General features: G+C 40.2%; 1 protein-coding gene across 1 annotated transcript; it reads right to left on the bottom strand.

The window, feature by feature from the left end:
* Positions 1-1,462: 1,462 nt before the first annotated feature.
* On the bottom strand, positions 1,463-9,102 carry LOC149833471 (receptor-like cytoplasmic kinase 176). Its single transcript, XM_090012854.1, has 6 exons — positions 8,938-9,102; positions 7,606-7,934; positions 7,308-7,443; positions 5,888-6,030; positions 3,116-3,239; positions 1,463-2,142 (listed from the first exon to the last, which is right to left on the bottom strand). The coding sequence occupies exons 1-6, from the start codon at positions 9,002-9,004 to the stop codon at positions 1,751-1,753; spliced, it is 1,191 nt and encodes a 396-aa protein (XP_089868980.1). The 5' UTR covers positions 9,005-9,102; the 3' UTR covers positions 1,463-1,750.
* Positions 9,103-26,830: the final 17,728 nt, after the last annotated feature.

Below are 26,830 nucleotides of genomic sequence, written 5' to 3'. Positions count from 1 at the left end.
CCTTTCTCACTCTGAATCATGACTTCTTTAATGTCAAAACCCAAAATTACCATTTTGTTATTTGTGTTTCTGTCTCGTCACATGCATCACATGACCAAAGTCTTCTCTTTGCTTATGGTCCTTTTTATCAAGATTTGGGGTTGCTTGCTCTTTTTACTCTTTTTTGTTCACCAAGAAATTTTTTTATTTCAAGTTTCAACAACAACAAAAAAATATCACCGCATAATCATTGGTAAACACAGCTTGCCATTCTACACCAGGAAGACCACTATTTAAAAAACCAAATGAAAACAAAATTGTAGTATCTTTTGAACAAAATTTGGGGTGGCTTGCTCTTTTTTGTTTTTCAATATTCACCACATAATGATTGGTAGATACTAAATACAGTTTGCCGTTCTACATCATGAAGGCTAATATTTAAAAAACAAAGATAAAAGAAGAAGCAGACCACCCTGAAGATGTTATATTGACATGAATACCCTTACCATAAGAAGAAATACCATCCAAAAAAGATGATAAGGTTGGACATCTCAGAAAGTCCAATTTCGTCCATCTAAAAAATAGGTTTTTTTTTATGCCATAACAGAGCAGGAAAAGAAAGGTAAAGAAAAGAAAAAGAAAAAACAGAAAATCCAATCAACGGAACACCGTCGAATTACAGAGATTCCAGAAACTTCCAAGGTTTCGAGCCAAATCTTCCGTATTAGACAATGGAAAGATTTTCTAGGCTTCTAGCATGAATAGGTGCAGGATGGATCGGATTTGGTAGGAACTCCAATCCAAATCCCACACTGCTCCTGGATATGGATATCAAAATAAGATCCGAATGCATGTTCAGATCGGATTGGATTTGGCAGGAACTCCGTTCCATCTTCATAATTATGTCAGGACTTGAGGGATTAATCTTAAGAGAAAATCCGAATGCATGTTCAGCTAGGATTCGTACTTACATAATCAGACGTTTTGGGTCGGTTCATGAAATGCTTGGCTCAGCTCATATGTTGGGCTCGGTGACCCGTGCTATAAGCCAGCTAGTTTAGCTATACAAGCTGTGTACGAACAGGGGAAGCTCGGTTGGTATAATCCAGTTTTATATATTATATATGAATATATAATATATGTATAAAATACATAATACATAATATATATTATAATATTATATAGGCTGTATACGTGTAAAAAACACTTAAAAAACAATTTCTTTAGAAAACAAGCCAGCTTATGATCAGCTTGTAACAAGCTTGGGGCTCGGCTTAGCTCGTGACGAGCTCACGAGCTGAGCCCAGGAAAGGTTGCAACCTTAACAAGCCAAGCCCGTCTGGTTTGACTCATTTACCAGCACTAGATACTTCCATCGGATCTACATGAGATCTGCATCAATCCAATCTGTTTGTATTTGTACATGTAAAACCCATATTTTTCCTTTTGTTTCCGTCACTCATCAAAGACGCGCACGAAATACATATACAAGGTTATTTCTTTAGATTTGTAGGAACAAAATACACATGACATCCATAAAGGAAGACTTCAAATACATGAAAGGCAAATGCGCAGAAGAAAAGCTTTACAAAAAGCAGATGAATATTCATCATTCTCACAATTTACAGAGTTGAAGAAGCTCGAAGAACGTGTCTTACAAACAAACGGCAGATTTATCATGCAGCTTTTTTACCATGGCTGCATCAATTGAAGCTTCTCCAGCACAGATAAGAAAGGTAGGCAGCGTGGTCAGCGCGGCAGGGAACAGAAACTAGACCGCATACCCCTTGGTGCAAGACCGGTTTCTGGAGCCAGAATCACCCTTCACAAGTTGATGATGAGGCCTTTCAGGTTCTTTCATATTCTGTAACTGGCCAATCGTCTCAACAATGGAATTCATGTGAGGCCTGTGTTTCGGATCCGAAGAGAGACATTGGAGGGCAACTGTTGCAGCTATATAAGCTGCCTTAATCAGATACTGGCCTTCCAGCCGATTGTCCATGATCCGGTATACCTTGTGCTTGTCGCCCATGTAACGCTTACCCCATTCGACGAGGTTCTGCTCCCCAAGGGGCCTATTCTTGTCTAAAGCTCGCCTTCCTGACAACAATTCTAGCAGGACAACTCCATAGCTGTATACATCACTCTTTGCAGTCAAATGGCCTTTGACAACAAAATAATCCGACATGGTTTCTGATTAGCAGACAAAAAATACATCCTAGAAAATTTTTGATTTGATCAACTTCTAGCTGCAAAACTCATAAGGCAACTCAATGAGAACGTTCAATTGTAAGAACAATGGAAAACATTTTAACCGGATGAGATGAAACCTACATAACATGCAATGACGATGAAAACGACAATGCTACCTTGACACCCTACCAACCAACGATGTCCATGTTTGATATTTTCCCTTTTATTACAATTAATTCTGTGACACTTAAATCATCAAAGACAGAATATGGGACAAGATACTAGTATTTTGTAGAGCCTCCTAAGCAATAGAAGTGTATGCAAAACCCTTTCTAGTCGGAGCTTGAATAATCTAGTTGGTGTTTTCTACCGTTCAGAATTTCACATGTACATGGATAAGTTTATGAACATTAAAGTGAAATGCAGGAAAACACACACAAAAAAATGAAGAGGTGCACAGCGTTCAACATGTCATAACCCAGCCCTGCCAGCATTTTTGGAAGGCAACCTCAGACCCAGCCCAACTGGGCCGGGTGGCCTGTGCCCACTGGCCACCAACCCATATTCCACCTCCACTGGAAGCTTCCACAGTGAATGTGTCCATGCAATAGAATTGGTACCCATGAAACAAATAAATATGATGAACCTTCCGATATACCATGGAGCGATGCAAGTATGATCATCTCAAATCATGTTGTGAAGGACAATCAACATATCCCAGCAGTCATAAACATATTCAACAGAATATAACTAGCATTACAGCCCACTCATCTCGATCCAAACTGAAGCGTGAAGTAGCATACATGCAGATGATACATTGATTGGATTTGATGCTAAGCCATCATCAAGAAAAGGACTGTAAACCAACATAAAATCTGTACTGTATTGATTTTAAACTTAAGTGCTGCTCATGCCAGAGATGATCAAGATCAAGGAGAATTACCTGTTGCAACATATTCAGGAGCAGCATACCCATAAGTACCAATAACACGTGTAGAAACATGTGTGTGATCACCCGTAGGCCCATATTTGGCCAATCCAAAGTCCGAAAGTTTTGCATTATAGTTCTGGAAAAGGGAAACAAATAATGATTTAGATTTTAGATTCTAAACAACCCACTATGGACAAGTTACCAATTCCACCTCAGGTACAATGAGAAAACTTTATCATACAAGGTACTTAGCCCCAACACCACATAAAACTAATAAATGATGAGGGAAAAAAAAAGAAAGCTCTCGTGTATGAACTTAAACACGATGAGCTAGCTAACTTGCCATGGAAAATCATGTTATCAAGCCACAATTTCAAGATTGGAGGGTTATTCCTAGAAAGAAATTTGCCAATAATACAAACATCTCATCTCCTGTAAACAGTCAGCAGGATTTTGACATAACAGCATTATATTACTATTTTTGGAAGGGAAAGGCATAATTTACTCATCATGTTATAACGGTTTTGTCAATCAAAGAGCCATAAAAAATCATGTGCACTTGAAGATTAGAGATGGTACTATGCCAACATAATTATGTGTTGCCCCTAAGTCACACGGACTCGGCTAAAAGGTCGACGCACCCGCGCCGACATGACCCGACACGGGTGCGGACACGGACACGGTCAACACACCGGGGCCGAGTCCATCCACATTTTGGACTCGGTCAACTTTGACCGAGTCTATTTTTGTCCATTTATTAAAATTAATTTGGACTCGGGTCGGGTCCGGATCCAAGATGGTATCGGGTCGGATCTTATTATTGTTATATATATATATATATATATTGTTTTGGGATGAAGGCGTAGTTGTTGTTGTTGTTGTTGTTGTTGTATATATATATATATATATATATAGCCGTGTCCCCGTGTCTAAAATTTTTGAAATTGCTCCGCACCCATGTCACACCCGTACCCGTACCCGTACCCGCACCCGCACCCGCACCCATGTGACATAGGTTGCCCCCAGAGGCTCATGTAGTCTTGTTTTAAGGTTTCCCAGGGATATTCAGTATTTTAATAGCACTAGTTCCACTAGACTTTGTCAATGTTCTGTCTGCCAAGTTACTGCCTCCTCTAAGATGCTCTTAGGTGATGATTTTCTACCTTTTTGTCAGATAGGGGTGCTTTCTAAGGACATTATATTTAAATCCTCTTTCTCAGCTCAGACATGTCCTAATTTCTTTCTTTTTTTCCCATGTTTGCATGACATATTTGACCATCTCTGTATATCTTACCATTTTTACATGGTATGCTCTTCCTACAGCAAAAACATACTGCAAGTCATCATCATCTGGCAGATCTCATCCTTACTGGATTCTCATCTCTCTGTACCCATTCTTGCATAGTCCTCATTTCACTTTTCATTAAGAAAGATCAAAAGGACTGCAGAAATTCTCTTAACACTTATTAAAAAGAATAATCTTTCCTCCATTATGAGAAAAGAAAAGACTAAGGAAGATGATAAAGATGTCAGCATATTCTCTCATTGTAGCCAAGAGTGGCTCTCCTCCATCCTTCCCCTCATCAAAACCACCTAGCACCCTACCCAATGCTCACACCATAAAAACCAAGACTTACCAAGTGATTAGGTTGATTCATCTCCAGATCAGGAAGCAACCAGTGTTATAGAAAATGTGTCTTGCGGCGCAAAACACACCTTGCCTCAAGATGTGTGTGCCTCACATGCCCTGGGGTGCATGACTCAAAGGCATGATACATACTTACAGAGGCTGGTCAAATGAGGGCCAAAGCCCACAGTTGACCAAAATTTATTTATATATATCAATACATACATATATACATACATACATATGCATGTATGTACATGTATATAGCTATCATAAAGCAATAAAACATGAATATCATCTCAAATGCAAGCTTTTCAGCAGCGATTGTAAATCAGTATAATTAATAACAACAAATAATAAAACCAAGTTGAAAGTGAAATGTGATGTAATTGATGACAAATTTTGAAACAAAAAAAATGCAAGTAAATACAAAATAAATAATCAAGACCGTAAAAGAGAATAGATAAAATTAATGACGCAATGTTAACTTTGTCCAACACAAGTTTGACTACATCCATGAAGTGTCCTGGTGTGGTATGGTGTCGACACGTGATACACATGCCAAGTGAAGTGCCAATGTGACATAGTGTGTCATGTCAGGTTGGCACAAGACATGCATGCTAAGTCTAGTGTCCATGTGACATAAACAACACAAGTTTCAATGAAGATTAAATTCTCAAGAAGATGCTTGTCCAAGCCTCATGCAACTTGGTCAAGTATGAGTCAGCATGTGAGCTCAACTCTTAGATGCAAAGTCAATGCAAACTGTGAGCTAGAAATTTGATTAATGGCCAATTTCCAAGTGTGAATTAGGTTTCATGACATGAAGTTCAATAAAAAGAATGTCAAATTTGTGCACCAGGTTGCATAATCAAAAGATTCACTATCCATTGAAATAAAGATATTATATCACCAAAGCAAACACGTAACGCTAAACTGCCAGACATGATATACATGAACAAATTTGTATATACCAACAATAAATGTGCAATCAGTATAAAACATGTGAAAGGTAAAAGCACAATAATCAGTTTTTTTCCGCTTGCTGCTAGTAAAGGGAACTTGAAAACAACTGCTAATATAAAGATAAATCAATAAAGAAAACAAGTGCTGCTAACTACTCAAGAACCATTATCAAGCATATGAAAGGGACATACCGAGTCAAGCAAGATATTAGATGCCTTAAAATCACGATATATTATTGGTCTTTCAGCATTGTGTAGAAAAGCAAGACCTTTAGCAGCTCCAAGAGCTATTTTCACTCTTATCGCCCATTGGAGTGGTTGATGGCTGCTCACTCCTGCAAGAAAAATGATCAACATTTAGATAATAAACAAGAAAGTAACAAAATCCAATCTCTTAGGCCCTGTTTGGATCTATTTTTATTTATTGAGAACATATATAAATGTAAGCACATTTTATAAAGTAGAATCTTACCTTTATTTTTAATTAAGTGTGTTTGGATCACCAACTGTTTAAATTATAATGAAGTAGAAAAGAAGATTAGTGGGTAATGGTGATGATGGTGGTGGTGGATGATGGTGGTGGTGGCAGTGGTGGTAATGGTGATGATGGCAATGGTGGTAGTGATTATGATGATGGTGGTGGTGGTGGCAATGGTGGTGATGGTAGTGGTGTGGTAATATTGGCGGTGGCAATGGTGATGGTGGTAATGGTGGTAATGGTGATGGCAATGGGGATGATAGTAATGGTGGTGGTGGTGGTGGTAGTGATGATGGTGGTCGTGGTGATGATCATGGTGAAGAAGTGGTGGTAAATGAGGATGATGGGGGTGGAATGGAAGAAAATAAGTAGTTGTTAAAAAAAAGGTTGCCCCCTACTTTTGAAAAAAGGGGTGAAACTTATAAAAAGTCATTAAAAAAATAAAAGATTCAAACACCAAAACTTGATATTTAAACATAAATGGCAATGAGAAACTTATAAAGTGATCCAAGTTTAGTAAATTTATCTTAAATAGAAGCCCTAAGAATAACTCAGTTGTTAGTAAGGCTTTACATTAACCCTCTTAATGTTAATCCCAAGACTAAATAAAGAAAGAGATTGGTCTCAGTAGCAACCAGCTGTGGGACTTGACATATCCTACAAAAATAAAACTTAGAATACGGAAATAACCATCAAAATGACATGGCCTAACAGTTTAATCTAGATATAAATTTGCATTAATTTTCTGTAAGAAATTTAAGAAAGAAAAAACTAAAAAAATCTGAAGAATGCATAGGCAGGGTGTGGTAGGACCTGTAACAACTAAAGATAATAACAAAATGTTGCAGGTTGCTAAAAAATCTTGATCAAAAGCATAAACATGATCTTGGTCAGGTTTTTCCTGATCATGATTATTTTTATAACTCATGAGCAGCTAAAATCAAACAAGGAAGCACATGAAGAGCATGATAAAAGTGCAGTGACAGAACCAGCCGATAGTTCTCACTGAGTTTTGGTTTCACAGAGAAAAAACCCCACACCATTTAACGTCTTTGAGAACAAGAAAAGAGCTCAAAATCACTTAAAATTAGTTATCCCAAGCATAAGGCAGGTAGAATAAGCCAATGCACTCACTTCTGAAAAGATGATTTTCCAGGCTGCCTTTTGCCATGTACTGATAGACCAGTAGGTAGTGATCATCTTCAAAGCAATAACCCAACAGCTTTACCAGATTTGGATGGTGAAGTTGACCCAAATAATTAACTTCGGCCTATCCAAATGCGAAGCAAAAGTTACAGGAGTTCCATGAAGTTGCTTTCTTCACACTTGGATACCTTATCAGAAAAATATAAAGAAGGGACATCCTTAGGCTATCAACCAACACAACAGGATGTCTATAACTGGTACTCAAAATTCTAAACTATTTTCTTACCAACCATTCTTTATGCCCTTGCAGTCCCTCATTGCTCATCTTCTTTATAGCCACTACCATGCCCGATCCAGGCTTGGCAGCAATCAATCCATGTTCTTCTATCCATCCTTTGAATACACACCCAAAACCGCCCTCTCCAAGAAGACTATCAGGACGGAAGTTTCTAGTTGCGGTTCTCAGCTCATTATAAGTGAAAACCTTCAAATTGTTTGAGTGGAGTATCTGTCCTTCTGAAATGTTTGTCGACGAAGTGCTGTCACTAAGAGACGATAACGTTTGGGTGGAGGTAGTAGAAGACTTGACTTCAATACTGCCTGACCTTGGAAGCCCTACAGAAAATATTTTTTGTTATAGAAATATTTTATAGCCTAAGCCCGAAACTAAGAAATGCACACTATAATGTCTTCACATAAACCACTAAAACATACAAAGTACAATTCATTGGCTATTCATAAAACAAAAAACAAATTGACATAAACATTCACAAAGTTGCGAGAAGTTATTCATAAACTGCATTTGTGCGTGCGTGCATGTGTGTGTGTGTGTGCGCGCGTGTGCATGAGAGAGAGAGAGAGAGATTGGCAATGTCTTTCAAAATTTGGCAATATTGCAATGGTGCATATACAAAAGGTTCTCACATTAATCAACAGAGATGAAGATGATGACAATGATTATACGAATGATGATGATGATGACGACATAACGTTGATGAGGAGCAAAAGGATGACATTTGATAATCAAAAGAATTTTATCTTTAGCATTAGTCCGACTCAAGATCATGTATTAATAAGTTTCCAGAATGGCTTTTTTTAGTGTTTCATAGAAAAAGGCGAGGTTTTTTTTTTAGCATAACCCGAGGCATTTCTTATTTGCATAGTTAATAGATGCCCTAATTCATGATCTCTTGCTTTAATCCGATGAATGCAAAAGCAAAAGATAAACAGTAAAGAAACAATTAGAACTTATCAATCCATTTCCTACCAGGTTTTGTAATCATTCATTAATTTTGCCTTTTTATCAACAGACTTCACGCTTCAAAACACAAGAAAAAGACGCAGAAAAAGATAACCGACAAAGAAAAACGATCATCATGACGATGATTATGACGACGGCGATCAGGAACTAAAGAAGGCCCGAACGAAAGCAGAAAAAGGAGATATACACCCGGAATGAAAGCAGAAAATTCCACATAACCCTAGACGAAGAAGAAATCTCACACACCGCTGAACAACAATAACAACCAACCAAACCAAAAGACGATCAAGAGAGAGAGAGAAACACAGAGAACACGAAGGCTTGAAGAATCAGAAGAAGAAGAAGATCAAGAATTACCAGAAGATTGAGAGCTATCCTGCAAGGAATTCTCCTCAATCGTCGGTTTCTCCCAACAATTCCCCATCGGAGAGGAATAGAGAGAGCAAAAAGAAATCCTAATCTTCTGCGTGCCAAAACCCAACAGATCGATCACCACCGACGCAGTAGCGAAGTTCCGTTCTCCCCCTTAATTTTCTCCCCCATTTTCCCCATTTTCTTACGAAAATCAGTAAAACTGCAGCACAGAGTAAAAACAAAGTAGTCCGGACGACTTTTTTCTTTTTCCCGGTTTAAATTTTTTTTCAAAGGAAAACGTGTGGGACTTCACTCAGCGTGCGTGTCTCGTGTCGTACAATCCATAAGATACGTCACTCAACCGACACGAACACGTTTATCAAAGATACATGCGTACTCCTGGATATAGTTTGGTTACTCGATCCAAATCTGACATATTCATACCAGATGTGCACTCGAATTGGATTTGGGTTGGAATGGGATCAGAATTTACAGGTCGGATCTAATTTGAATTTGAATTTGAATTAAAATCCTATTTGGGTTGCGTTTATTTTACTTTTAAATGACTTGTTTTTATTTTATTTTATTTTTTTGTCGGCTCAGTATTTAGGGCTGTCAACGGGTCAGTTACCCGACCCATGAGGGTGTCAGCTGAACCCTACTCAAATAACAAAGTGTCGGGTTCGGGTTTTGTCAGGTCACAAAAATGAAATCCCAATCCCGGTTCCGTTTAATTCCAGAAATTTACTTTTACTTAAAATACATATAAAACACACTGGTATGGTCAGGTTACCCGGCAAAAAAGCCAGCTCGGGTTGGTACCCAGTAAAAATCATAACCCAAACCTGGCCCCCATAATACTCGGGTCAGGTTTGGGTCGACCCAAATGTTATTGGGGTTGGCACTTTTTATGCCCATATCCGGGAATTCGGGTCAGGTACCCTGTACGAACTAAACCTGTTGACAGCGGTATCAGTATTATCAAACACATTTCAGATCTGGACTCATCATACCTATCTCATCAGAAATGATTCAGAACCAGTCTCATGTTTAAATCTACTGGTTGCATTGTGGATACAGAATTGAATATGACAAGATCCAACCCGTATCTGATCCATTTGCACCCCTAACTTAAACTAGACGCACTAATTAAAACATTTTCATGGATACAGTTAAATCTGATTTGAGGTTGCTGGTTTTTATTTGTCATTAATTACATTAGGTTTCTATTCTGAAATTTAATTTAATACTTTACAATACGGAATAAATTGATATCTGCATGGGGAAGGAGGATTTTTATTCTGAAATTGAAAAATAACTAAAATCACCAATAATGTCTCTCTCGCTATGATAAACATTTATAATGAAGAGAGAAAAACCTTAAAAACCCTAATCCCACTTCAGATCTGAGATAGATCCAAAATGCAACCCAAAAATCTAATATTTACTTAAATAATAAAAAAAAATCAAATAACCAGAATAGATCTGAATTGACCCGATAATGTCTAGCTCTCACTCCTACATCATTCTTCTCAGGTTTGAGAAGACTTGTAGTAAAGGTTGGAGCACATTTGTAGATTTTTTTTCAATTTCACTCTATTGTTCGGGTTATGGAATCACAATATGTCACTTGAACAAGTCTAGCGCAACCCTATGTAGAAAGTAAAGAAATATCAAGTGTGTTGTTTTCAAACTTGAAACCAATCATAATCATCTGTTATGCCTCAAAATTGAAACATATCAAATGGGTACGGAGTAAACAAATCTAATTGAAGAAAACTCGCAATCACAAAGACACATTGAATCTTGTACTCTAGGACATTCCCTTTCTCTTCAAACAAATCCAAGAGTTGGGACAAGTTTGGGTTATATAGTTCATATATAAGAGGTTTTGAGGTTTGGATACTAGGTATGACTTGAGATGGCTTATTTGGGCAATAGCTAATTGGGTTTGGGAATTAGGAACTTGGGTTTGGATATAAAAATGTTCACTTTGGATAGGATCTAAGAAGCTTTGGCGTAAGTTCAAATTGGATTAATTTGTCTATGATTGGGTCAATGGATTCTAAAATGGGTTTTAGGGGATCCCTAAAATAGTTTTAGATTCATCATGATTTGCGTCAATGGATTCTAAAATAGGTTTTAGGGGATCCTTAAAATAGTTTTAGATTCATCATGTTTTATATTCAAATCTTCTTTAATTGGATTTGGGTCTTTAGGAAAGTCATGGTAGGTTTTAATGAACGGATAATCTTTCTTGGATATACTTCTTTAAAGCTTTTGGAGCATAATCAAAAGTAACTAACTTGGTGTGCATCTAGTTCTCCATCTCTTCTCATGTTTGAACTTGTTCTAAACCTTTGCTCTCACGATCACTCATTCCACTACACTTAAGTTGGTCATTAAACTTGTGTCTATGCCAATGAGACTTTGCTATGCTTCTAACACTCGAGGTAGAACCATACTGCCAATCAAATAATTTCTTGGAATCCAATAGACTATATATGAAACTCTAAAAACTCTACTTTAAACTGGTAGGTATTGCTACGCTTAAGTTGGATCTCAGTTGATTGGGATCTCACAGCCTGTGGGTTATTAATGAGAGACGACCCAACAAGAAAGCTGAGGTTAAGTTGAGGAAGCTTAGGTGGGTCATGTTAAGTAGAAATGGGTTGGACTTGTAAAAGTAAGGTTGGATTTGAGTATGGATCATTATTTGAGTTAGAGTTTTGGTGGTCTGGATAATGAGTTAGGGTAAGATCCAATTGAATCATGATGGGATAAAAAAAAAGTATGAATTTTCCGACCCATAATAAGGTACGACAGAGTTTGGATCGAGTTTTGGGGATAATGAGTCTGATTTAAACGAGATTCATATACAATATAATGATGGTGATTATGACCCGGTCTAAAACTCAGCTTGAGCTCTGCCCAGACCCAATTAGGCCAAGTTTGGGTTGGTTTAATAGTATTTGGATGAAAATATTGAGTTTAATCCAGATCTGGATGAAAAACCGAACTAGACATAGTTTAAAGAGGCTGAGGTTGGGCCAGAACTGAGCCCAAACCCGTTTGAATCCGGTCTGGGGTTCATAACCAATCCTGCCTTGCATCTGAAGGATGCACTGGTTTTGAATCGAACTGGATCGCTGATTGTGGTCATTGGGTAGGAACCTCCCACCCATGGTGGAGTGACGACGCCCCTCCCCCACCTGCAATCCATAGTCGGGGGCGGGCGTACAGCCAGCGGCGGTCGCCTGCTTGAGTACAGCCAACGATGGGATCGTCGGTCGGTGTTGACCCCTCTCCAAAGCCATATTGGCTGGTGGGGTTTTGGTAGTCCCCACCGATCGATTCTACCATATTTCCTGATAGAGGGATGACGTCCCTTCCGGCTATGGTTGACAGTCGAACGCCGGCAATGGTGGCCCCGTTAATAGGTGCTTGAAGGGGCTGGTGGGTAATTTACAAAGAAGAAGAGGAGTCGATAGTGAGCAACATCCTCCCTTCCCATGCTGGTTTTTGTTAGGGCTGGAGGGGGACCTCCGACCGACAGTCGACCATCCCTAGCCGGCGGGTGGTCCTCAGCCTGAGATTGATCGGCCGACGGTGTGCTGGAAACCCCCATCGTATGCTCCTCCTATTTTTGGTGGTTGCGTGGTGCCCTAGTCTCACACTAATAGTGGTTGATCTCTAGTGGTACTGATGGCAGGGCCATACCCTTGTAGTAGATAACGAGCAACCTGAATTGAAACTTCTATAGCATTATCTATGGCTTCAGCGAAGGAGTTTGATCCAACTGCGATTGTTTTGCTGGCAGCTCCGCCTAGATTTGAGATGCTTCTCTAGTTGGCATCGACAGCTATTGCGATGTCCATGGCCGAGGCAGAAACCCATGCTGTTCCTCATCTCACCAATTATTCTTCATCATTTTGTAAAGAGGGTGAGATATGCTGTAATATGAGTTGTGATAGGGTTGGAAGCTGCCACAGTTTGGTGCCATGAAAGTTCACTTGGCCATATTGTGTGACTGGAAAACTGGATAGATGGTGATGTCGAGGAGCAATATTTCATATTTCAATCAAAGTTTGCTGTTAAACTTATAATCATTTGATTAACTTGAATCCGACATGATTGTTTTCTCTAATCATGATCGAAAGAAACGAACTGAACTGTCCCTTTTACCTTACTGGGATCCTTCATCAAACTTCACAAAAGGCGAGGAGAACAACCAAAACTCTTATACAAATTTGATGCAATGATCAGAAAAATCTCTCCTGAACCCCACAAGAATTAGCACCCTAAACTACAAACTAATTATGCAAGAAATTAATGGAAAATAACACAAAAATAGATGAAAAACAACCAAAATCACTAATAATTCATTAATCAAGCTCATCATTTGTCTCTCTACAATGAATATTTATAATGAAAAGTAAAAAAACCTTAGAAACCCTAATCTTACTTCGGATCTGAGATAGATCCAAAAACTCAACTAAGATCCAAAACATAACCCAAAATTCCAATATTCACTTAAATGATTAAAAAAACTTAAATAACAAAAATGAATCCAAATGAGCTCTATAGACACAGTAGTGTCTCGCTCTTGCTCATGCATCACCTAGCCAGGGAGGCATTACTAATCAAACCAAATTGAATCTATCCTAATTGGATTTGGATTTAGAATCACTCAAGCAAAAAGAAATACCCAATCCAGATCCTATTATCCAATCAGATATATTTATATGTAATCGGGTCAGAATATCCATTGGATTCAGATTCTGTTTGCATTCAAGTCCACATCCATCAAAAACCAAAGTCTGTTAAGCCAGGTCTGGCAGAACCCTGACCTTGTACGGGTTTCTAAAAAAAGATCCGGGTCATAATTACTTGACCATGTAGGACCCCAGTCCAAACCATTGCAGCACTGTAATACCAGACCATTTGTACCACCACCACCATCATTATTATTATTATTATTATTATTATTATTATTATTATTATTATTATTATTATTATTATTATTATTATTATTATTATTATTATTATTATTATTATTATTATTATTATTATTATTATTATTATTACAGGTACCAGCGTAACTTACTGTTGAGCTACATAGATCTCTTCTTTGAAAAACAAAATCTAACCTTTGAATCATGCTCCTTTATTTTTTTCATTTTGCAACATTTTGAAACCATCTTTTATTTCATGAATTGTAAAAACGGACCATTTTTCACTACTGTGAAAATTGAAACGTATAGTATATAAATCTATTAACATAGTAAATGAATAATGTTATACACGTCTGTACGGATAGATACAGGGTCACTGGAATCTACCCTTTAGAGTGGGAGGTGCACTTCCAAAGCCTTCTTCTGAAAAAGAGAGCATTGAGAAGCATGTTTCTCATTCGTGGGGTGCACATCTCCCACTCTCTTCTCGCTTTTTCCTCATTTCTTATATATTTTCATATAAATATATACTATTTTTTGTTATAACAATTCTTATGTGCACTTCCCTCTTGATTCTAATTAATTTTCAGGATGTTTCTTATTCATCTCCACGTCAACTTCCTGCAGGTTTCTTTTGTTTTGCTTTTCATATGCTTTCAAAACGCTAGCAAAACGCATCCACTTCACACTTTGCACTACCTTATAGGCTTATAGCACTCGTTTTCTCGCTTTCGTTCATAGTGACAAAAGTTAAAAACGGCAAAATGCAAAATCTCGAGAGTAAAAAACTCAGAAGATTTTGAAAATTTTCATAAATCTAGCATTTTTTGGCAAAATCTCGGCAATAAAAATAATAATAAGAAAATATAAATAAAACACGTTTAAAAATGAAAATCTCACGATTATAAATATCTGCTAAAATGGTAAATATCGCGATATTTGTCATGGATTGAAAATCTCTCGAGAAATTGCCGTTTTAAACTTTCAAGCAATTTCTCCTGATAGTATAACGAGATTTTTATAAATCTTGCTATATTTGTTACAGAGCTTCCCCTTCATGCATAGCTTATCTTATGCATTGTGTATCTTGATTCTAATTTTCATGATGTTTCTTAATCACATTTCTTTCTTTCTTTTTTACTTTTCATATGCTTTGACAATGCTAGCAAAACGCATCCACTTCACACTTTGCACTACCTTATAGCACTCGCTTTCCCCGCTTCATGCATCGCTTCTCTTATGCATTGTGTATCTTGGTAACTATGTCTAGAATATTGGATATAAGATTTGATGAAAGAGTGGCTACCCCCATATGATATCATAGCTGAACAACATTAAATATTTTTTTATTATTGGGATGGGGCATAGGCCATTTGACAGACAGCCTAGGTTCAAATCCGAAGCAGGTTATATGTCCCCCCCCCCCCCCACACGGTCGTTAGCCACAGTGCGTGTTCGGGGGTCCCAATAAGTGCCACGTATATAAGCTTGTGGGGCTCGTATCCCCATGTTTGTCAGCATCAGTTAGCGTCGGAGTCCAGTGTGATTGCAAAGACTTAAGTACCATTTCCGCCATTGGTGCCATAAAACGACGATTCTAGAAAAGGAGTAGTTGCAAAGACTTAAGTACCCCGGAGATGGTTATTTAAGACCCAGCCCTTGCACAACAGGATTATCCGAGAAAATAATCCCCCTGAAGAAGGCCATGAACATCAACCCTCTTTCTCTCTCCCTTCTCTTTCTGCCTCTTTGCACATCCAGCAGACGATCCTACACTACTCCATCAAGCACCGGCTAACCTGCACACTCACTGTAGCATGGTTCAACTTATGAGTTGTAGATCCTTATTCAAAGTTTTTGCCCTTATAGGAGGGGGGTCCGGGGGCACCCCTTGATGCAGGTCCCGCTGCACGATCAGATGGTGGGGGGTCGCAGGGGGGCAGCGCCCCCCCCCCCCCCCCCGAAAGAATTTTTTTTGGGCCTTATATAAATTCTTTTTTTTTTCACTCTCTTGTAACTGTCGAAAAAGATCAATAAAGTGTTTTGTTTGATCGCTTTTGTTTATTGTTTCCTTTGGTTGTTTCTTGCTCGTGGTTTTTGTAACACTCTTTCCTGCAATTTTTTGTTTTTTTTTCGCTATGCGATTTTCGTAAATCGCTACTCGATTTAGCGATTTTTCATTTTTTTTTTGCTATGCGATTTTCATAAATCGCTACTCGATTTAGCAATTTGCTGTTTGTTTTTTTTGCTATGTGATTTTCGTAAATAGCTACTCGATATAGCGATTTGCCATTTTTTTTGTTACACAATTTTCGTAAATCGCTACTGTGTGTAAATTATAAATCGCGAGGCTGAACTCTGCACCCTTGAGCACGATCTTCATCATGATCAGGTTGTAGTCGCTAGTCGTCCCGATTGCAGCCTTGAAGTTCATGATGGAAAAGCCAGAGAGGAACGTGCCATTCTTGACATTGACGGGGAGGTGGGTCCTGTCGGAGAGCATGGCGCCGGAGGTCGAGATGAGGATCTCGTGGTGCCAGATGAATGCTCGCCAAGACTTGAGGGTGCGAACGCCCGTGTTGAGAAGCGTCAAGGTGGCCTGGAAGGCATAGCCATGATCGGAAGTATTGCCGACGTAGGGGTAGATGGATTGTACTTTGAAAGACTCCATTGTAGGTGTACTGGAAGAAGATTTCGTTGTAGGTGTCCCTTAAAGGCGGCAGAGGGGTTGTCGTAGTTGGTTGCCCACTGGATGAGGGCAGCATTCCGGCCACTGCTAACAGAAAGAGGACGACGATCACCCTTGGATCGCCGACTCTTTGTCTCCCTTAATTTCTTCTCTAGAGAGAGAGAGAGAGAGAGAGGGTTTTACAGTGTTTCACGAAGAAGGAAGAAGAAGAAGAAGATGACGACGAAAAGTTCAAACGAAAAAGAAAGAGAGAGCGTTTCAGGTTTGTTTCACTGTTTGGACTTTGAAGAGTTAACATCATCCTTGACTTTCTAGATGGAGGATATTTTTGTCCTTTTTTTGAACCATCGTTTTTCTTTTTTTGAATGAAGGACATTTTTGTCATTTTCTCGAACCGTCGTTTCATGGCGACAATAGCAAGAAAGAGTACTTAAGTCTTTGCAACCGCACCGAACTTCGATGCTAAGTGATGCCAACACACACGAGAATACGAGTCTCATGTGCTTATATACATGGCGCTCATTCGGACCCCCGAACACACACTGTAGCAAACATTGAGTCTTCGGGGGGAGAACACACAACACCCTCCCATTTAAATCCCATGGGTGTCACCCTCTTTGGGGTTGAGGGTAGGGATGGCAGTGGACCGGAGGATGAAGGGTATGAAACGGGGATGGAGGCGGGGACGAAGGTTAAAATCCATCCTTGTCTGGGGATTGACATGCACTTTTCCCTGCCCCGCCTCGTCCTCTCCTTGATCCCCGCCCCAACTGGGGGCGTAGCTAGGATTCATGTGAGGGGGGGCACACAGGGTTGTAGCAAAAAAAATTTTATTTGTGCGATAGGCGGGGGTTTGGGGGCAGCGGCCCCGGAAAAAAATTTTTTGAGATAAAATAAAAAATTGCTACAATTATTAATAAAAATCTATTTCATATGGACAAATCAAACTATTTGCTGTAGTCAGGGCTGGGCTGGGCTACAAAAATGGATAAAAATCTATTTCATATGGAATCAGGACTGGGCTTTTAAATTATTATTTTTTAACTGTTTTGGGCCCCCCTTAGCTATGCCTTTGGCCCCGACCACTTTTCCCCGCAATATCCCCGCCCCACCCCGCCCCGCCTCATCCCCGTTTGAACCGGGGATGGAGGACATGAAACGGGGATGAAGGCGGGAGTGGAGGATAAAATCCATCCCCACCGGGGGTGGAGGATAAAATCTTGAGGCGGGGTGGGGGTGGATAACTTGTCCCCCACCCCGCCCCGCCCCACTGCCATCCCTAGTTGAGGGGTAAGCCCTCAGAGTTTTATGCTGATAGGACAGCGACTGTAAGTATGGCAGGCTGAGCCAAAGCAGATAGGTCTATTCGCCTTGGGCAGTTTCTCTGAGTAAAAAAAAAAATCTATTATTATTATTATTATCATTATGGGTAGTTAACCTATAACCGCTCCAATGAGTACCACCTACTTCATGGGTCATGAATGATCGAGTCATCATGTTTTTACCATCTCTGCATCACTAAACTGTCCTACCAATTTAATTGGTATCATGGAGTCTCTTACTGAATTGCTGTAAGTGGTAGACTCACAAAGGTAGAAAAAGAAAAAAGGTAGCAGGAGATCTGAAGCATCCTTTCACAGCCTTTGCAACGAATCAACTCATCGTTGCTTCCATGAACTTTGATTGAGGTGTTTGGACTTGAAGCACAAGCACAATCTGTGAAAATAAATAATGATAAAGACAGAAAACAAAAGGGAACCTAGTGTGTCAAAAATAGATAAAAGATTAATCGTGGACAGTAAGCATGAGAATATGACTCGTTCAGTTCTCGACAAGCACATGCTAAGCAAGGTAAAACTCCGGGTAGAGGACACGACCACCCAACCTTACGCACCCCAGCCATGATAAAGCAACGACAGCTCACATGCACCAGCAGGATTCAATTCTGGAACTTCAGTTTGACACTTGCAGGGAGGCAGACGCATTAAGTGACCCAGTTCATGGTGAGGGTTTTTCTTTATCGCTAAAAAAGAGAGAGCATATACTGAGCCTAATCAAACATGTTCAAATTCAACTTGCATATACTTAGAGCCTGTAGGGGCAGTTGTAGGCAACCACCCTTTGCTTTAGGACCTTCCTGTTAGGTGTAAGAAGAAAGGGAGAGAAAATTCAAAGAAGAAATGGGTTGTTTAGAGAAGGTGATCTTGATGAGGTGGAATAGTCCCTCATTGCTTGTGCTTGAGTTTTCTATGGGCTTTATAAGCCACTTGAGAACTCATACCCTTGTTCTTGAGAACAAGAGAGTGGGATGACCACCACACACACACACGCGCGCGCGCGCCCGCCTGCCGCGCCGTGCCGGGCTCGGGCTCGGGTTCGGGTTCGGGTAATTGGCCCTTTAGGGCCATATCCAATCAAGACAAAGTACCTTTTTACCCAAAGTTTCTTTGGATTTGGATTCGGTAACGGGTTATGGGAATGGATAACGGGTCACGACTCCTCGGATTCTGTGCCCGTTATGGAACTTCGGATTCCGTAACGGGCTCCTTCCACATTTCATAACCGTTCGTTGGTTATAAAAGCATGGTCAGGGGTGGGGTTACGGAGAGGCTGAGACAGACTCTCTGGGTTCTGAAGAAGAGTTCTGCGATTTCCCATCTCCCTCTTTACTCTCTCTCCTGTGAGTTATCCCGAAAGGGGTTGTTCTGCAACTGTGGTTCGAAGAGGTTGTTTTCGAAGGACGATCCGCCGGAATGCACCGTTCGGTTCGTCGTGACTATTGTATCCTGGGGAAAGGACGCCGGACCCTGATTTGCACAGTATGTGGGGGCAAATCTTCTCTAAGGGGAGTACTTTCGTACGACTTAGCCTGTTACATAATCTAAACATGTGTCTGTTGTTTTCTTTATGTTCTGTGCATCTGTTTGATCTTATGCTGTCGTCTGAATTTTGGTTTGTTGCAGAAACTGACATGCCTGCACCCTGTTGTTGTTTCTGTCGTCTGTTAATCATGCTATTTACACTGTTGTATTTCATGATTTATTTCGTGTTTTATATCATAATGACAAATGTGAAACTGTGTGATCCGAAAAATGATCCAACAGTCTTAGAGAAGATTCTAAGCATGTCGACCTCTTCCGCTTTTGTACCAAAAGTGGACATGTCCGGTATGCCTGAAAAGTTTGTCGGTCAGAACTTCAAGCGTTGGCAGCAATACATGAAGATCTGGTTCACTACTATAGGGCTGCTGTCGGTTCTGGAAATCGACTGCCCTTCGGTTTCTGATACGGACCCCGATCCTGCGGCAGTGACTGCAGTAGTTCAATGGAAAGAAAAGGACAGTATATGCCGTGGCTGCATACTGTTGGCTCTGTCCAACACATTGTTCGATGTGTACTGTTCTTCGTCTACCACTGCTAAGGGTCTATGGGACCAACTTGACAAGAAGTACAATACAGAAGACCAAGGTCTTGAAAAGTACTCTGTTGCCAAGTTTCTGAAATATCATATAGTAGAAGGCAAGTCGGTCACTGAGCAGGCACACGAGTTTCTGCTACTGCTCCATAGTTTGGCTGAGGCTGAAATGAAACTTCCTGAGAAGTTTCAAGTTATGACCATCGTAGAGAAATTTCCTAAGTCTTGGGTAGACTTTGGTATGTCTCTCAAGCACCGTAGAGGGAAAATTTCCCTAGATAAACTTATGGTAGCCATTGCCATTAAAGAGGAGCATCGGAGCCAGAAACAGATCGTGATGCCAACTGAACCGCCTAAGGTGAACATGATGACCGGAGCTTTTAAGGGCAAAGGACAAAAATCGAAATCTGCAATGAAAAACCAGTTTAAACCTAAGGTCAAAATCCAGAAAAAGGCAAAGAACAAACCTTCTGGAACTGTGGGCAGGTTGGGCACTGGGCTAAGGAATGTCCTTCCAAGAAGGCCAAAGCTCATGGGACCACAGACGGAACGCCTCAAGTCAACATGGTGATTGAGGTCGTTGGGACCAATACTGGGTATGTTTCTGTCAACCCGCAAATCTATCACGTCTATGAGCCAACATAGTGGTTGGTTGACACTGGGGCTAATGTGCACGTTTGTGCTGATAAGTCTGTCTTTGTCTCATACCAGGCTGCTGCAGGCAGATCCGTGACTATGGGCAATTCAACGGCTGCAAAGGTGTTAGGGATTGGACGCGTGAATCTGAAGTTTCCTTCAGGACGAGTTCTATCTTTACACAGAGTGCACCATGTGCCTGTAGTTAGAAGGAACATTCTAAGTGGTTCATGTCTAGTTAGAGAGGGTTATGAATTTAACTTTAAATGTAATAAAGTTGTTATTTTACATTCTGGAACTTTTATTGGCAAGGGGTATTTAGACAATGGTTTGTTTAAACTTCGTGTTGAACTTGTTTGCAGTGATAAATTAGAAAATGATGTTTCATTTGATTCATTGTTTAATGTTGCATATAACATAGAGTCATCTGACTTATGACATAATAGATTAGGTCATGTGAATTTCAATTCTGTGAAACGCATGATGAACTTGAAAATGATTCCTGAGCATTCTATTGATAAAACTAAAAAATGTGAAATTTGTGTGCAAGCAAAACAATGTAGGAAACCATTCCATACGATTGTTAGAGATTCTGAAATATTGGATCTGGTGCATACAGATATCTGTGAGTTTAATGGAGTGTTAACTAGAAATCATAAAAAGTATTTTATCACTTTTATAGATGATAGCACTAAATACTGTTATGTGTATCTGTTAAAATCAAAAGATGAAGCTTTTGATAAGTTTCTTATTTTTAAGAATGAAGCAGAAACACAAACTGGTAGAAAACTTAAAAGATTGAGGTCTGATAGAGGAGGAGAATATACCTCTAATAAACTCGATGAATATTGCAAGTCTATTGGAATAGTTCATGAGTTTACTGCTCCTTATTCTCCTCAATCAAATGGGATTGCAGAAAGGAAGAATAGAACCCTAACTGACATGATAAATACTCTACTTGGGAGTTCTGGATTACCTACCTATATGTGGGGGGATGCTCTGAATACGGCTTGCCATATTCTGAATAGAGTACCTCAGAAGCATAAGGATAGTAGCCCTTTTGAACTCTAGAGAAATAGGAAAGCTAGCTTAAAATACCTTAAAGTGTGGGGGTGCCTTGCTAAGGTACTTGTCCCAGAACACAATAGGAAGAAGTTAGGTCCTAAAACAGTAGATGTTGTCTTTTTGGGTTATGTAGAGAATAGCTATGCCTACAAGTTCTTAGTAATTAAGTCTGAGATATCTGGCATAGATGTTAACTCTATTGTAGAGCTTCGAGAAGCTACATTCTTTGAGGATGTATTTCCCATGAAAGTTGGTGTACCTCAGGATCTGTCTTCTGTACATATACCTTCAACTTCTGGTTCCATTCCCGAACATGTGGAAAGGATGACAGATGTGGGGGTAGAACCATCTTGTTCCCATCCTAGACCCGATGAGTCTGAGGAAGTGGTTGAACCTAGAAGGAGCAAGAGACCAAGGATTACCAAGGATTTGGGAAGTGACTTTATCACTTACCTTATCGAAGATGATCCTCCCACTTTCTGAGATGCAATGGCTTCACCTGAAGCAAAGCATTGGAAAGATGCCATCAAGAGTGAAATGGACTCCATTATCTCTAATGGTACTTGAGAACTGGTTGACCTCCCTCGTGGTAGTTCCACAATTGGGTGCAAATGGATCTTTAAGAAGAAGTTGAAACCAGATGGATCCATTGACAAGTACAAGGCGAGACTGGTTGCCAAGGGGTTCAAACAAAAAGAGGGAATAGATTACTTTGATACCTATTCTCCAGTTACCCGGATGACCACTATTAGAGTGCTTATTGCACTGACTTTCATTTATGATCTCTCGGTCCATCAAATGGACGTGAAGACCGCTTTCTTACATGGCGATCTTGAAGAAGAGATCTATATGGATCAACCTGAGGGTTATGTGGCTCCTGGTAATGAAGATAAAGTTTGTAGACTTGTTAAGTCATTATATGGACTTAAACAAGCCCCTAAACAATGGCATGAAAAGTTTGATAATATTATTTTATCATTTGGCTTTGTTGTCAATGAATCTGATAAGTGTGTTTATTGTAAAATTAAAAGTGATGATTGTATTATTTTATGCCTGTATGTAGATGATATTTTATTGTTTGGTTTCAATATGGGAATTGTAAATGAGACAAAGTTGTTTCTTAATAGTAAGTTTGATATGAAGGATATGGGTGTTGTAAATGTGATCTTAGGCTTAAAGCTGACTCGTTCAGCTGAGGGAATAGCCATTTCTCAATCTCACTTTGTTGAGAAAGTACTTGTGAAATTTGGCTATAACCAAGGGAGATCTGTAGCAACTTCATATGACCCTTCTATCCCTCTACATAAGAATATGACTGGTGTTCCTGTGTCTCAATTGAGGTATTCTCAGATTATTAGAAGTTTGATGTATCTTGCAAATTGCACGAGACTGGATATTTCGTTCTCCGTGACAAAATTAAGTAGATACACAAGTTGTCCAAATCACACTCATTGGAAGGCATTGGACAGGGTACTTAGATACCTGAAAGGAACTATTTCCTTGAGTTTGCATTACAAGAGATTCCCTGCAGTTCTTGAGGGATATAGTGATGCGAGCTGGATAGCCATGAACTCTGGCAGTTATGGCGTGACAGGGTATGTATTTACCTTGGGTGGCAGCGCAGTCGCCTGGAGATCAGTAAAGCAAACCATCTTGTCTCGGTCTACTTTTGAGGCTGAACTCTGTACTTTAGATGTCACTGGATTGGAAGCTGAATGGTTAAAGGGACTTCTTGAGGAACTTTCTTTAATGTGCAAGCCAATTCCTGTGATATCTGTGCATTGTGACAATATGGCCACTATTGCAAAGATTAAAAGCACAAAATATAACAAAAAACAGAGGAGACACATCCAAGTCAGAATAAAATCTGTAAGGAAACTGGTGTCTCAGTTAGTGGTTGATGTGGACTATGTTGGATCTAAAGAGAACACAGTTGATCCATTAACGAAAGGACTAGATAAGTCGTTAGTCCTAAAATCCAGAGAGGGGATGGGACTGAAACCCATCAGTAGTTCATCTACAGTAGCAACCCAACCTATCTGAGTGGAGATCCCACAAAGTAGGTTCAATGTGGTAATAACAAGCTGTAGGGTGAACTGGTTAGCACCTTATTTATATGATACTATGTATCTGTGTCTGTTCCCCTGTTTACTCTGGAAAGGTGCTGTAGCTGCAAGTTAAGGAAGAGTTAAAACTCTGAATGGGTTCAAAGCCTTCAAGGCGAGATGTTAGCAGTGCATCTTTGGAGAAGCCCACCTATGTGAGTGTGACTGTGTGGCCGCAGTTTAAGGAATTGGGTTATTCCTGAAGTCACTCATGAAACAGGATTCGGGCGCATGGCCATTATCGCGCCGCCCCTAAAGATTACAACCAGAACCTTTATCATGTTGTTGCTGATGGACACTCCTACACCAAAGGTTCAAGTTCAAGACTTCAGTTCACTTCGTTCTTGTGGGGGTAAAGTTAGTCAACTAAGGTAGTGGTTCAAACTGGAAGGTACCATTGCTGAAAGCATGATATGTCTTGTTGCAGATTGTCTCATCTTGCATCTTGGTTTCCTCCCGTTTCATTCTTTGAATTTGTGAGGGAATGTTAGGTGTAAGAAGAAAGGGAGAGAAAATTCAAAGAAGAAATGGGTTGTTTAGAGAAGGTGATCTTGATGAGGTGGAATAGTCCCACATTGCTTGTGCTTGAGTTTTCTATGGGCTTTATAAGCCACTTGAGAACTCATACCCTTGTTCTTGAGAACAAGAGAGTGGGATGACCACCACACACACACGCGCGCGCGCGCCCGCCCGCCGCGTCGTGCCGTGTCGTGCCGTGCCGTGCCGAGCCGGGCTCGGGTTCGGGTAATTGGCCCTTTAGGGCCATATCCAATCAAGACAAAGTACCTTTTTACCCAAAGTTTCTTTGGATTTGGATTCGGTAACGGGTTATGGGAATGGATAACGGGTCACGACTCATCGGATTTCGTGCCTGTTATGGAACTTCGGATTCCGTAACGGATCTCGATCTTTTGAAGTCCTTTAACGGATCACGTCCCCTCGGATTCCGTAACGGGCTCCTTCCACGTTTCATAACCGTTCGTTGGTTATAAAAGCATGGTCAGGGGTGGGGTTACGGAGAGGCTGAGACAGACTCTCTGGGTTCTGAAGAAGAGTTCTGCGATTTCCCATCTCCCTCTTTACTCTCTCTCCTGTGAGTTATCCCGAAAGGGGTTGTTCTGCAACTGTGGTTCGAAGAGGCTGTTTTCGAAGGACGATCCGCCGGAGTGCACCGTTCGGTTCGTCGTGGCTATTGTATCCTGGGGAAGGACGCCGGACCCTGATCTGCACAAGTATGTGGGGGCAAATCTTCTCTAAGGGGAGTACTTTCGTACGCCTTAGCCTATTACACAAACTAAACATGTTCCTGTTGTTTTCTTTATGTTCTGTGCATATGTTTGTTTATATGCTGCCGTCTGGATTTTGGTCTGTTGCGGAAACCGACATGCCTGCACCCTGTTGTTGTTTCTGTCGTTTGTTAATCATGCTATTTACACTGTTGTGTTTCATGGTTTATTTCGTGTTTGATATCATGATGACGAATGTGAAACTGTGTGATCCGAAACTTGATCCAACACTTCCATCTTCAAGATGGAGGATGCCGGTGGGACCAAGCATGACAAGCTCATCCTTGACGCCAATGGCATTGCTATCGTTGCACGAGGACTATTGACAAAATCAATCACAAATTGCATATACTTAGAGCCTGAAAATTTAATGCATTGACAGAAAAAAATATTGGAAACCCTCATTTAATGGATTGTATTTCTGCATCAAGCAGTTGTTTTTGACAATTTCATGAACATTGACTTCTATTTTATGTTCTAATTTGCTACCCATGAGCGAAAGTTCAATCAAGGACTCAAAAGATCACGAGCCAGTCAAGCCTAAGGGTGCCTTTGGACTAAAAATCCATTGATTTTCATGGTTTTATGGATAGCAGATCTGAGGAACTGAGATCCTCCTTTTCAGAGCAGCTTGGATCTGGCATGGCCCGCCCGCACCTTGATCAGCGCCCATGGATCACTACCGCGGCATTCAAACACAAACTAAATGGTACACCCTTGGCACATAGAAACTTTGACCAGAAGAGGATGGTTGGTCAAATCCTTGGGTTGAATTCCAAAACTTGAGATGTCCCATTTTTTTATTTTAATGACAAGAAAACTCTCACCCAGGACCGGGTCACTTAATGGGACCACCTCCCTGCAAGGTAAAACCCCAGATGAGGACACGACCACCCTGCCTTACGTGCTGGGATGTCTCTTATGCTGCCTGCCTAAGGGTGCATTTAGGGGTAGTCTGGTGCGAGAGAGACTCAGACGGACACACTCATCTTGCATTAGTGTCCCATGGAAAAAAGTAGCACCCACAACTAGGGTTGTCAACGGGTCGGGTTTACCCGTACCAAACCCTATAGGGTTCGGGTATAGTGATAAATAAGATCCAATTAAGACCCAGGTCTGATTAATACATGGAGCCAGATATAGTTTGTAAAATTTTATGCCCCACTCGAGCTCCAATTACTACCTGCAATTTTTCAATGTAAAAATAATAAAAAATATTATTTAACCAGGTATGGCCTGGGCCTGGTTCATGTAATTCTTATCAGGTCCAGGTATGGTTTCTCTTATGGTGGGTCTGATTAGACCTGAGTCCGGACCCAATACTATACCCGAAAATCAAGGCCAGGTCTGGTTTCACCTGGGTCCAAATCAAACCCGGCCAGTTAACACCCTTACCCACAACCATCATTTCTGGCCCATTTCAGGACTTGTCCGCCCACGAACAATAGGTACAATGGGACAGGAGTCAGGGTTACCAGAAACACTATAAAAAGGTGGGAAACGCAACATGTTTCCCTGGAAACCACTTTAGAAACGAGAAACACAGCATTTGCAAAACATTTGGGAAACGCCAAAAAAATCATGGGAAAAGCATGTTATCCCCACATTTCCCAAACGTGGGATACATCTTTTTTAGTTTTTTATTTTATTAATTCATTATATTATTTTTTCTTAAGCATTTCTGTTTTGGTTAGCGTTTGATATGACACATGGGTGGGATGTCCAAATTCATGAAAAATGATTGGA

The sequence above is a fragment of the Nuphar pumila genome, chromosome 7 (genome assembly GCF_984573655.1).
Source record: "Nuphar pumila chromosome 7, dmNupPumi1.hap1.1, whole genome shotgun sequence".
NCBI classification, from domain to species: domain Eukaryota; kingdom Viridiplantae; phylum Streptophyta; class Magnoliopsida; order Nymphaeales; family Nymphaeaceae; genus Nuphar; species Nuphar pumila.
The sequence above is the reverse complement of the archived record's forward strand: the minus strand, read 5'-3'. Positions and strand labels throughout refer to the sequence as shown.

What these genes read in the sequence shown, in the direction of transcription:
- LOC149833471 (XM_090012854.1), bottom strand. Translation starts at nt 9,004, where the DNA reads ATGGGGAATTGTTGGGAGAAACCGACGATTGAGGAGAATTCCTTGCAG. An exon ending in CTAATATCTTGCTTGACTCG is followed by an intron (nt 3,240 to 5,887) that starts GTATGTCCCTTT and finishes TCCCTTTTCCAG; the next exon opens with AACTATAATGCAAAACTTTC. An exon ending in TCCTGAATATGTTGCAACAG is followed by an intron (nt 2,143 to 3,115) that starts GTAATTCTCCTT and finishes TTGTTGTCAAAG; the next exon opens with GCCATTTGACTGCAAAGAGT.